Below are 13,322 nucleotides of genomic sequence, written 5' to 3'. Positions count from 1 at the left end.
TTTTAAAACGGAATTATTTTTTTTTTCAACAACCAGTCTCTAAGAGAGCTGATAACGTAGACTTTACGAGAGAGTTGTTTTATAACTAGTGTGACTGCTGTTGACGCAGTAATCAATAGGTGTACCGTAATGTACAGTTGATTTAACTAAACACAGAATCGCATAGGTCAGTTAAGCACATTGCCATAATTAACACTGTCACAATCAATCTAGACCATGCATGCACAGTCTGGTTACAGCCTTGATATCCATGGTATTTATGCACCATAAGTAAACACCATTACAGCGGATCACCCCGGGGGCTCATTCTTGCTCTAAGTCTCGGAGGAAATGCTGCTGCAGCAGGACAGTGAGGAATGGAGGCTGTGATGGTGCTTACTTATTTCTTACTGTATCTTTAAATGTACCTGGAACCATTCCTGTAGTGGTTCTGGAACCATGCATTGATTGTGTTCTCTCTTGGTCAGTTGTTATGCTGTCTCCTGTGGCTGAGGTTTAATAAATACCTCCTGACTTATGTTCCTGGTTCCTGAGCTTTTATTTATACAGAGGACACTACATTTTTATGGCGACGATCGGGTGAACCCACATCCCACCTCAACACAGAGAGAAAAGAAGAAGATTTCCCCTTCTCCTCCAGCAGCAGTTAATCTAAAGAAGAAGGAAGCGGAGTCTTCCCAGCGGGCGTTATAATTAAAGGCGGTGAGGAGTAAGGCGGGAGGCTTCTCGAGGAGAATAATTAAATTAGAAAGAAAAGAACAATCTTCATGTAAAATTGACAAAACGAGCAACGCTCGCGCTTGATTTACTTTGCTCGCGCTACTCGCGCTGTGTATATGAAATTGACACAACGAGCAAGGCTCGCGCTGGTTTGCTTTGCTCGCGCTACTCTGCTCGTGCAACTGTGAAGAAACAGCGCCCTCTGACGTCTCATTTTAAAAACGCAGCGCGCTGAAATAAAAGAATGTTTCTTTTTCTCGCGCAATTATCAAATGTTGCATTGTCATCAAACAGAATCTTCTTTTGCATATAATTAAACTGATTTACGTGTACAAGAGAAGAAGACAGAATCTAGATAACAACATTCTACTCTAACCATTGTTGAAGGATTCTATAATCTTCTTTGCTCAACAATCTTTTACTCCAGAGGAAAAGAACACGGCTGGAGAGAGTAAGATTCTGAGAACAAAGTCTGATTGTTGTGAACATTCTCTCTTCTCTAAAAAAAAAAAAAGAAGGTTCCATTCTTCTCTTAAAAAGGAAAATAATAAAGAATTTGATATAATTACAGCATAAAAGAGATAAAAAGAGATCATCGACATGCAAAATGTAACTCAACCCGCATTTTTTTTAAATACTCCAGGAGAACCCAATATAAAGTGGAAAAAATGGAAAAAGATTTTTGCCAACTATGCAAGAGTTTGTGGAACTAACCTCAGTGCAGAAAGGAAGCTAGCCCTTCTCTTACATTGCCTGGGAGGAGAAGGTCAAGACGTCTTAGAGCATCTCCCTGATCTTTCTGCTGGAGAACAGCGTAATTTAAATGAATACGAAATTGCGATTGCCCAACTGGATAAACACTATCTTCCAAGGATAAGTACCATTATGGAACGCTATCACTTCGGATTAAGGGAACAAAAGAGAGATGAAACTGTAGAAGACTATGTTTCTTCATTAAGAAAACTAGCTTCCTCTTGCAATTTTGGCTTAACACTCGATGAAAGGATTAGGGATCAATTTGTGCTCAGATGTGCTCATGGCGAAATAAGAAAAGAACTCTGGTTAAAGGATGAACCACCCCTCGAAGAAGTTTTAGCAATAGCTAAACAAGTAGAACACATGACAAAGTGCGTTGGTGAATTAAAAAAAGAAAAGGATAAAACATCTATCGTTGAAAAGAAAGAAGACGCAAAGGTTGAAGAAGTTATATGTCAAGTCAAAAAACATGAGAAGAATGAAACTCAGTCTGTCTCAGGAAAAGATGATTTTACTACAAATCCTATGTCTCAAAACTATCTTTTAGGACAAAGTAATAAATTTGCATGTTTTAGATGTGGCCAAATAGGCCATCTAGCTAATTCTCCAGGTTGTCCTGCTTTAAGAATCATATGTAATGTGTTTGGCAAGAAGGGACATTATGGTAAATGTTGCAGAACAAAAATGTTTAAACCTGATATGTCTAGAAAACGTTGGAATCAGTCCCAACCACAAGTCAGAACTGTTACATTTGAGATAAAATGTGAGGAAGTTGATCATCCAATTCATCCTGTAAAAGTAGGAAATGTAATGATTGATTTTAAATTCGACTCATGGTCTCGTATTACCTTAATTGATGAAGAATTATTCAATAATCATTTTGCTGGTAAAGTAAGACTAATGAGATCGGATGTTAGGCCTCTTGGGTATTCAGATAATCCAATTAAAATGGTTGGTTGTTTCATGGCGGAGATTGAACTTGGGAGCAGAATTATTGTAGGAAAAATATATGTGGCAAAGAAGGGTGACATCTTGTTGGGTTGGGTACATCAAGGCCAACTTGGTGTAACTTTAGATCCTAATGCAGATCCACAAGTACAAATTCATCAAGTAGATATAGTGGAGAGGAATGAGTCAAATAAGGAATTGGGAGAGGATCTAGCTAGTAAATTTCCAAAAGTATTTAGAGAGGATTTAGGTTGCTTGCAAGGTTATAAGCATCACATTAGATTAAGAGAGAATGCTGTTCCTGTCATAGCGAAAGTTAGGAGAATACCATTGATGGAACAGGATAAGGTAAAAGAAGAAATAGACAAATTGTTAAAGAATGATGTCATTGAACAAGTGGAGGCTACTGAGTGGTTGGCTCCCGTTGTCATAGTTAAGAAGCCAACTGGTGAGATTAGGCTCTGTGTAGATTTAAGAGCATTAAATAAGGAAGTAGTTGTGGACAAGTTTCCCCTTCCGAATATTGATGAAATGGTTAGTACTCTTGAAGGTGCCAGATACTTCACCACACTAGATCTTGCCTCAGCCTATCATCAGGTTGTATTAGATGATTATTCTCAGGACTTAACTGCCTTTATCACCCCCATGGGCACTTTTAGGTATAAAAGGATGCCGTTTGGCCTTGTGTCAGCGGCTTCCGTCTTTCAAAGGATCATGGCAAGAATTTTAAAGGGAATATCTGGTGTAAGATGTTACCAAGATGACCTACTTATTTACGGAAATAGTTCAAAGGAACATTTTGGTCGTGTGTGTGCTGTCCTTAAACGTTTGGAGGATGCAGGTATGACACTAAAAAAAAAAAATGTAAGTTTGGTGTGAAGGAAGTAAATTACTTAGGACATAGAATAACTGACAAAGGCATTTTTCCAAAAAAAGAATTAGTTGACACCATCAACAAAATAAAAGATCCAGAGAATAAGGAGGAATTAATTTCCTTCCTTGGTATGGTGGAGTTCTATGGAAAGTTCATCCCTAATTTTGCAGATAAAACACAGTTTATGAGAAGGTTGACGTCGAGGAATGTGGAGTATGTGTGGTCTGATGAATGTAAATCTGAGTTTGTAGGAATTAAATCTGAATTGAACAAAGCTCCCTCTCTTCAGGCATTTGTGCCAGGTCTACCTACAATTTTATTCACTGATGCAAGTGAAAAAGGACTTGGTGCTGTCCTAATACAAAAAAGAAATGGGAAGGACAACTTGATTTGCTGTTCTTCAAGATGTTTAAGGGGTTCAGAATTAAATTATTCTGTTATAGAAAAAGAATCCCTTGCCATCTATTGGGCTCTGAGAAAATTAAAGAACCTAATCTGGGGAACAAAGATTTTGGTTTTCTCAGATCATAAACTGTTAAAAGAAATTTTTGATAAGAAGGGATTGGATTCGATTTCATCAAGAATTAGAAAATGGATTGTCTCGTTACAAGAGTTTGATTTCTCTGTTGATTATATTCCAGGTGTATCAAACAAATCTGCTGATTGTCTCTCAAGAATGGTTGGGAAAGAGAATTTTGAAGAAGATGATGTTGTAGGTTGTTGTGATGACTCTATAAATGTGTGTGAGATTACAGAGGGAGCGATTGAAGAAAAGGAGTGGAGAGATGAACTTGAAAAAGATGAAGAAGTTAAAAGAGTAATGCTTTCCTTGAGCAATAATTCTCGCTTAGAGAAACCGTGGACCTTGGTTTCTGATGAACTTTCTATTCACTCTGGGTTTTTAACTCGGGGAACAAAAATGGTTCCTCCACTAGGTATTAGAAAGAAACTTTTATCCCATGCTCACTCTGGGCATCTTGGTATTGTGAAAACCAAAGAAATTTTACGAATGCAGTTTTGGTGGCCAGGGATGGATTTGGAGATAGAAAGGTTAGTGAGAGATTGTCCAGAATGCTCTGCCAGTGATACAATTTTAAAAACTAGACAAATGCCAATGGTTAAGAGATCTCTTCCAAGACATCCTTGGGATGAATTAGCCATAGATATAGTTGGTCCTTTGTCAGGTGTAAGTGATACACCTTATCTTTTAGTTCTTATGGACCTTTATTCCAGATGGATTGAGGTGAGCGCTGTAAGGGAGATCACATCTGAAGAGGTAATAAAGTTTCTGGATTCCATCTTTAAAAAAGAAAGTTTCCCTAATAGTCTCTTATCAGATAATGGACCACAATTTTGTTCGAGGGTTTTTGAAGAATTTTTGGAAAAATCTGGTATTGTACATAAAAAGTGTTCTTTGTATCACCCAGAAACCAACGGTGCTGTTGAGAGGGTCAATAAAACCCTGAAGGAGGCTATACAATTAGCAAGATCATCTGGGTTAAACTGGAAATCTGTCCTTCAAGACAGAATAAATGCTTATCGCTATGCTCCCCACACGACTACAGGTAGATCTCCCTTTGTTTTGTTTAAAGGAAGGGCTCCCAACACCTATCTGTGTCCTGGTTGGATGGATCTTAATAAAGGTCTGGTCGATAATGGAATAGGTGAATGGCGAAGGAGGGAGGAGAAGAAGCAAGATGAGAGAAAGATTTATTTTGATAAAAGAAAGTGTGTAAATGCTCAGAAAATTCTTGTTGGTGATCTAGTTCGTATCAAAGCTCCTGTTAGTTGTAGAACTTGGTCCAAATTCTCTGATGTGAAAGCAGTTGTGAAAATATTCAGGAATGCCATTAAAACAGAGCATGGTAGAATTTGGAATAAAAGCAGGATTGTTGTCGTTAAGTCAAGATTACCTGTACCTGATCTCTCTCACGATAAACAAGGTTTATCTCATTCGTTTTCCAATCCTGCCAATGATATTAACTTATCCTTGTTTCCCTCCAGATGTCAAAGAATACGTAGACCACCCTCTTATTTGAGAGACTATGCTTTATGACTCTTTCACCTTTATCACAGTTATAGTTTCGTTTTCTTTTTATTCATTGTTCTTATTTTTCTGTTGGGGGGAGATATGTGATGGTGCTTACTTATTTCTTACTGTATCTTTAAATGTACCTGGAACCATTCCTGTAGTGGTTCTGGAACCATGCATTGATTGTGTTCTCTCTTGGTCAGTTGTTATGCTGTCTCCTGTGGCTGAGGTTTAATAAATACCTCCTGACTTATGTTCCTGGTTCCTGAGCTTTTATTTATACAGAGGACACTACAGAGGCCTCGGTGGTCGAGAGAGCTGAGGTGAGGTCAGGTGCTGCGCTAAGTGTGAAGTTCTCACGGAGTCTCGAGGATTGTTAAAGCGCTGGACTAGAAGCATTCTCGCACTTGCTCACTCTCCCCACCTTACCCCCGGTCTCTATTCCTGATTCAGAGATGGGGATTAATTTTTGGCAAGAGTTGTAGGGCACTTTCAATAGTGGAATTGTTTCTAAAGGTAGCTTTAGAAACCATTCCACTATTGAAAGTGCCCTACAAGTCTTTTGACAAAAAATAATTTGCATTTTAACACAATGCGCAAAGTGTCTCCAATCACGCAGTCTCCCTTCAGGACCCAGTGCCCTTCTTCCAACCTCTCCCACATGGCCCAGGTCGGTCTCAGTCAGTATACACATCAGTGGGCAAGCCACTCCCCCCTGCCCTCGAGCAGGACTGCCCACCCCCAACCAGGCACTTCTGCTTTCTCGCCGTGCGAGAAGGCAGAAACATAAAATGGTAGTTGTTACCATTTATGTTTCTGCCTTCTCGCATTGCGAGAAAGTAGTGAGGCAACGCCCCCACGCCCCAATGTGGGAGCTGCCACTGAAATATGTGATAATATTTTGGCGGGAGTCAAGTGTTAAGTTGTAACAGAGGCATCATGCTTAATAATGTAAGACAGTTTTGCTGTTAAAGAATATGAAGAACCGTGTGAATGGGTTCTGTATTCATATAGAGGCCCAGTGTCTGGCAGCGGATGTTAATTGCAAGCTCTCTGAGCTATGCGAATGTCTATGCTACTGATCTAGTGTATGGCACATGAGTATGTACAGGGGGGGGGGGGCTCTGCTCACTTCATGTGCAAGCCAGGATGCCACCTGCACAGTGAAACGTAGACTGGCTGCTGCACATTTGCTGCTTCAGACAGCCGATCCACCTTTAACTCGTGCCTGAAGTGGGGATATCACATTAGTTAGCTGCTGTGCTGTGGTCAGTGTATTTATTGAAATAAGGGGCACTGTTTCTGTCTGCAATGGACACACCCAGTTAACGGCGTGCTGCAGTAGTTCTATGGGCATTGTAACAGATATGTAATATAGGCACAGGCCTATTCAGATTACCGACACCCCAAAGTCAATTTTCAAAAAGGTTAACTATAGTCTAGCTCAGCTACATCAGAATTAATAAAACACTCAAGCAAAGCAAAAGCAAACTTCAAGGCCCATCAGTTTAGAGAATAAAATCTTAAATATTTTTTTAAAGAATTAGTTAAGTACTTTAATGTTGTGCATTTGAAAGATATTTATCATTTTTTTGTGGATTTTCATTCCATAGACAGAGGCGTGACTTAGTGAAGTTTCTAGTTCTTAATATGGTGTTAATCAATTGATCAATCAATCAGGATTTATAAAGTGCAGTTAATCACCGATAGGGTATACAGGTGCTTAATGTCCAAGTAAGTGAAGTTTAAGAGCTTAACAGATAAATATAGCATTCCCAAACGCACAAGTACTTTCGAAAGCACTCAAGTGCTACAGAGAATTAGTCAAAGTCGAAACCTTTTCAGAAAAGCGTACGAGCAATAAGTTATACTTCACCTGGAAAAATATATGCATTGTTTCCCTGGCCTGGTATGAAGGTTCGTCCATCACTTAGAGTGACAGTCCCAAAGGGGCTGCCACTGGCAAAAAGACAACGGCCCTGTAGAACAAAATAAAATAAAGGCATCACACTGGTGACTACAGTAATTTCAAAGACACAGCTGGTCTGCCGCGGTTTCCACATGTGAGAGCAGCTTGTTTTTAACAATTGCAGTACGGATACAGGTTTGTCTTGTCTCAGCCCATTTTGAGCTGAAACACCCTCAAAGCCCAATTCACAAAGGAACTCTGCATTTGTGGCGGAGGCCCCGCAGTCATGGAGAGACCTCCGTACTGCAATTGCAAAGGTCCCGTCTCGAGGATCGAGCTCCAACCACGAGTGCGTGGCCTCTGCCACGAGTGTGAAGGCCCTTTGTAAATCAGTCCCCTTAGTGACTTGTTTTAAGGCATGTGCTATCAAAGCCCTCACAGAACATACCGCTGACTTAGTTGACACCACTCTAATAGCTCCGTTTGCAAAGACCACAGACTTGATCAAAAATACAACTCAGTTCCTTTTCAAGCTACAACAAATCGGACCCCAAAATATCCTTGCTTTAATGGCGTCAGTCCAACATCTACCATGAACATGTCAGATAATCACACATAAAAGAACTATCATGAGTAGGGCTCCTAGTTTATATCTTTATTTTTTTTACATTTGTCTGCATTTATCCATATTTTTTTGGGGCCATCTTACTGGTATTTATCCATATTCATTTTGTGTTTTGAGAATAAATGGAATTGTATAATGATCTATTTCCTCATATATGTAAAAGAAAAACATGCACTCATACGTTGATTCAAGCAATTTAAGCCGCCAAATATAACCAACACTAAAACCACAGGTCAATATTAGCATTATATCCAAATGGATATAAACACATACCCCTGTATTTAGGAATATCTCATCTTCTCTTTTAACTCGCCATGCTGTCTATCTGTTAAGCTGCAGGCCAGGAATCCATAAAGGACGGCATGGAGAATCACTCATAAGAAGCACAATGGTCTGTATTTTCCCGCTTTCAAAAATAAATACATGCAAGAAACACATTGTTTTCTGTCTGTATTTTTCAGTAAAAATCAGTAAAAACAGAAAACTGGGAGCCTTAATCATGAGTGATGTGCTGCATACTATAACCAAAAAACCTCAATGAATACATGTTCACACAAAACTTCCCTTTCAGTGGCAGCCACCTTTTGCAGTACTGCCATTCAACTCAGATGGTTCCAGGAGTTCCAGAACTTGCAACATAAACCACTTGCCTACATGGTTTATGCACGGTCGATGTAACAGAATTTGGACTCGCACACATGCCACAGTAGAGCAGCTTCCTGTAGAGGTCACACTTGCAACATTCCACCAATGCAATCATTTGCTTAAAACACAGTCATAAAACAGGACGCACACGTGGGAACATCTATAAGAATCCCCTAGAAAGACAGTTCCCAGCAGTAACCTGACTGAAAGCTGAATCTTCAAGGCATGCTGACAAGATAAAAAGCAGCATGAAATATTTCTCCTGAGACGCATAATTGCACACATTCAAACACCCAACCAAAGACTGCTTCCTAGTGCGTGTCATCAGTATACCATGATTCCAGTCCTGGGCTTTAACTGACATTACATGGTCTAGCCTCAAGGGTCGCCAACTTTTTGTGTAAAAAGAGTTATGTTCTGTGAAAATAATTGTGATCTACTAGTATTGTTAGTGTTGTAATAATGACCACATCATACAAGATTACACAATGGCATGCATATGTACGATTACTAGAAGTGATCACCTCAGTGCATCAGGCAGGGTTGCCAGCAGTAATGTAAAAAAGAGGCTTAATCCATTTGGAATGACTACCTGATGATACATAATCACAATTGCAATGCTGCCAGCACAAAAGTAAATCTATAATCGATACGTCTCCACATGATTGATCACTCAAAAAGTAGCTTTAAATATATTTTGGGAATTGAGCAGTTTTTCTCCAAGCTTATGAGTTCTGAAAATACACAAATTTTTGTCTTGAATACTCAAGCTTTGCATAAGTACAGCAATCCAACAAAGCAAAACATTCTAATTTAGTACACTGGAATGCATACAGGAGAGCTACTTACAGGTACGTGGAAAGCAACCAGTAGCTCATGAGCTACCCATTGGAGAAGGAAGTTTAACAGCTCCAGCCAAGGTTGGCTTCGAATAAATGAACTTACTGACACACCTAATAATGACTTATTACAGATAACTTTCTTCACCTAGTATTTATCTAGCAGCATTGCCATTGAACCACATTTTGCTTTGTCAATTTATTTCAATGTAAACAGAGGTCAACAATAAATCAATTTCTTTTAACTAGGGCAGATATTATTTCTATAGAAATATAACCATGTTTTGTATATTTTTCATGCATCTAAATGCTACAGAAACCTATGAGATCAGATTAAATATTGCTATTTGTTGAACGAAAAAGGTTACTTTCATTACTTACCTCTGTTAATGTGTAAGCCTCCTCAGCGGTGCATTCTGCTTTCGTTGTTGGATTACTAAGTGCAAAAATGACAGGTCTTTCATTTATGGAGCCCATAGCTTTGATAACATCTGGAGTGAAAAACCTTCCGGCACCTGCCACACCTAAATTAATAATCACAGATTTAAATTTTTAAAAAAACAAAAGAATTTTGCACTGGTTACTAGCATTAAAAATTAAGTCAGAAATTAAACTTCAGGAGAATGAGGGTTACTTTCATCAATTTGCTCCATGTAAGTAAGCACATATTTTAATTATTTTTCTTGATGCTAAGATCATCAGCACCAGCTGCTCCTTCAGTCATTTCTGTTACTCCTCTGGCAACAAAAAAACCTAGTCTGCCTGTACTTGGTCCTTCACTCACCAATAATCGCTGAGGGTCTAATGACATTAACAGCATCTAGAAAGTTTGTAACCGTCTTTCCGGGGTCCTGGTGAGCAAATGACTCCTGGTTGACATCAATACCTTCTTTCCGACCCTGTAGGCAAAAGCAGCAAAACAATGGAAATCAATAACACAAATGCTTTAAAACATTTTAGGTTGCATACAATACTACTGAAATATTTTATACCATGGTTTTCAGATGATAAAGATGATGAATATGTATAGCCCACTGTACCTTATTCTACCACTTAGTGATAGCGGTATGAAAAATATTTTTGTTGAATCTACTATATGCTTAGACAATATGCCTTATGATTAAATGGATTGTAAGCGCAGAAACAATTCATAATGTATGAGCTACCTTCAGATTCTATTTTCCACTATCGAATTTGGATGCATTCTCCCAGTTGGTAACTGGCACTCAAACATTTTATATGTTCATTTATGCCTCAGAAGAAACAAAGAACAAAAATACTTTACCAAACATTATATTAATTGGTTGAAAAAGACCCGTTTGAGTTGCGCTATTTTAAGTTAATCATGAATAAACATTTTTGGTATTGTTTTTGTTGTTCAGAAGGACTCCTGATGGCTGTGAAGAGGGAACTTGGAGGTGGATTCATCAGTGACAGAACTGCTGGAGATTGATCACATGATTAAGCAGTACAGAATCCATTTATCCGTAGAAGCAATGATGGGTCATGAATCCTAGTCATGATTAGACCACGGGAAAGCATTAGGAAGGGACTAAATGGAGTAGTATTTGTGGATATAGGGAAAACAGAAGACAGGCAGGGTAAATAACTGGACAACAACCATCAACGACCCTACCACCAAGATCCTAAACAGATCTTTAGACCTTAACCTGCATAACATAAGCATCTGTGCAAAAACACAAGCGAGTGTTCTGCTGAAGTATCAGTAGGTCAGACTAGAGCAGGGCTCAAAGACTCATTTGCCAGATCATAGGCTTGCAGTGTCGCACTTGCTGAACAAGGCCTCAGCAATATGTGTGCATGGAAAGCTCCAACCAGAAAGCAACATTTTAGCCCTGGAATCCCACCAGAATGCCAGAAGTTGCACTCTAAGCAACATTACATATGTGATCCAAATTCCAAGATGGACATGACAGTCAACAAGGGACAATGATAATCAAAATTAGTTGTCTATAAGCACCAAAGCCTCATATGAGGGGAAGGCAGGGAATGGTTGTCCCCCAAGGGAGCGGTGAACAGAGATTGTTGCAATGCCGCAAACAATGGCCAGTCGACACTCATCCACCTCTGCCCCTGGCTGCACGGGACCTGCAGCATAACCAGGCCATACAGAGCTGTGCACAGTCCCACTGAAATGGGGAGACACATCTAAAACATTCAAGCCCCCCTGGACAGCCAGAGTAGGGGAAAGCCCCAACAATGGTTGACCAATTTATAAGATACAGTGGAAATGTGCTGACACCAACACACTTCAGATTCAGGTCAGTGATTACAGAACTGGTTAATTTGGCCATGTGAACAGAGTCAAATTTATCATATAATTTGTCATATACATCAGAGGGGATTTGACTTGAATTATTTCTAGAGCTGATATTTGCACTTAAGGCATGTTCACACCGAGCTTGGTGTCTGTTGGAATTACTTAATGGCAGGTGTAATTTCAAACAATCTGTGCTCAACAAGCATCCACTTCATTTGCTGTTCAATAGCAAGAGAAGTTTAATGTTTCATTTGTTCTCAATTACATTGTTTAAATGAATGGTGCTTTGGCACCAATAATTTAATCATTCATCAAAGTATAGCACGTGCCATACATATTAATTTCAGAAATTTAGATATTTCAATTGCTTATTGGCCATTTAATATTTTAAGTTTTCAGAGCACATGGGTCAGGTTCGTACCCTTTAGCTTCATTACTTTAAGAATGTTGCTGTAGCATAAATAACAGGGTGCAGCACTAATGACCTTAGGCACCTCAGTGATCTCTTTCAATGTCTTATAAAACTGAAAACCCTCTTGTAGATTAGCATTTTATTAAAGTTCTAAAAAGTGCCTAGATTTACATGAATTCTGTTTCTAACTCGCCTATGCAAGTCTACCTATCTTGCCTACTATTTTCCTCTGTTCTCTCTTCTAATATCTCATTCCTTATTCTCCCGGCATGCCCCCATTCAGCTCCACAGTTTAATTGCAAAGAGAAGTAACTTCGCTGGGTGGTTTCTTTATGAAGTGTACTTACACCTCACATGGGTATACCAGCACTATAACAACATTAAAAAAAATTGATAGGTGTAGTCTGCTGCAATGTTGCGGACATGTTTGGACCAGAATGTCATGCGAGCCTGTGACATTGGCACACTTTTCTTCTTCCGCATCAAACTGTTCTCCATTAGCTACATCGCAAATGTACTTGAAGGGTTAATTCTTCCAGATGGAAATCTGGAGATCATTTCTGTAGAAGAACCATGCTTCTTTCATACAATAAATTATTAAAACAGTCACAAAGTCTTTGTTGCAATTACTTTATTGTATCCTGTGAGTCTTGATGTAGGGGGGGGGGCTAGACTGGTTTCTTCCTATAATAGTAGTGGAGCAGTACTCAGTAATTACGTGCACGCGCCCTTAACTATTGTCAGGTTTAGTAATCAGAAAATGTTCAAGTACAGTAATAACGAACGGGGAAATAAAAAAAGTACATACTATAAAAAAAAAAAAAAAATTTTAAATCACACTTGGTCTTAAAGCTTGCTTTCTAAAAATATACCAGATCCGATCCGATCCGATCCTCTCAGCTGGATGCCCTCACGTGTTGCTGAATATGGCAGCCCCTCACAACAAATTTTTTCAGGGACTTCTCCAGAGAAATTATACTACTCAGTAAATCCATAGCGGACACTGACCATCCAGTAGTCATCAAGCAGTCGTCATCAAATTAATTATCAATTAGTCTTAGGGCTCGAAGTGTAATTATGCAGTTGAGATTCAATGGTCTTATTTGCACCAATACTGGGAAGGCACTTCTTAGAGTACCTTAGTTAAACATACCTGCCCTCTTTGTATGAGAGTAATTCAAGACTTCAACACTGCGAAAGGACTTTTCTCACCTGTTCTTAAAAAATAAACACAAATCTTCTAGCATGATGGTATTCACTTTTATGCAGGCCTCTACAAAT

At 39.1% G+C, this 13,322-nt stretch overlaps 1 protein-coding gene across 2 annotated transcripts in view; it reads right to left on the bottom strand.

Moving 5' to 3' along the window:
• ME2 (malic enzyme 2) overlaps positions 1–13,322 on the bottom strand; it is a 115,333-nt gene that overhangs the window by 18,788 nt on the left and 83,223 nt on the right. For both annotated transcript variants that reach the window (XM_086960387.1, XM_086960388.1), the window contains exons 11-13: positions 10,133–10,247; positions 9,730–9,872; positions 7,207–7,309 (exon numbers count right to left, since the gene is read on the bottom strand). In XM_086960387.1, coding sequence (XP_086816513.1) covers positions 7,207–7,309; positions 9,730–9,872; positions 10,133–10,247 — 361 coding nt within the window. The remainder of the gene's footprint in view (positions 1–7,206; positions 7,310–9,729; positions 9,873–10,132; positions 10,248–13,322) is intronic.

This window comes from Lissotriton vulgaris, chromosome 3_1 (assembly GCF_964263255.1).
Source record: "Lissotriton vulgaris chromosome 3_1, aLisVul1.2, whole genome shotgun sequence".
Lineage (NCBI taxonomy): Eukaryota > Metazoa > Chordata > Amphibia > Caudata > Salamandridae > Lissotriton > Lissotriton vulgaris.
The sequence above is the reverse complement of the archived record's forward strand: the minus strand, read 5'-3'. Positions and strand labels throughout refer to the sequence as shown.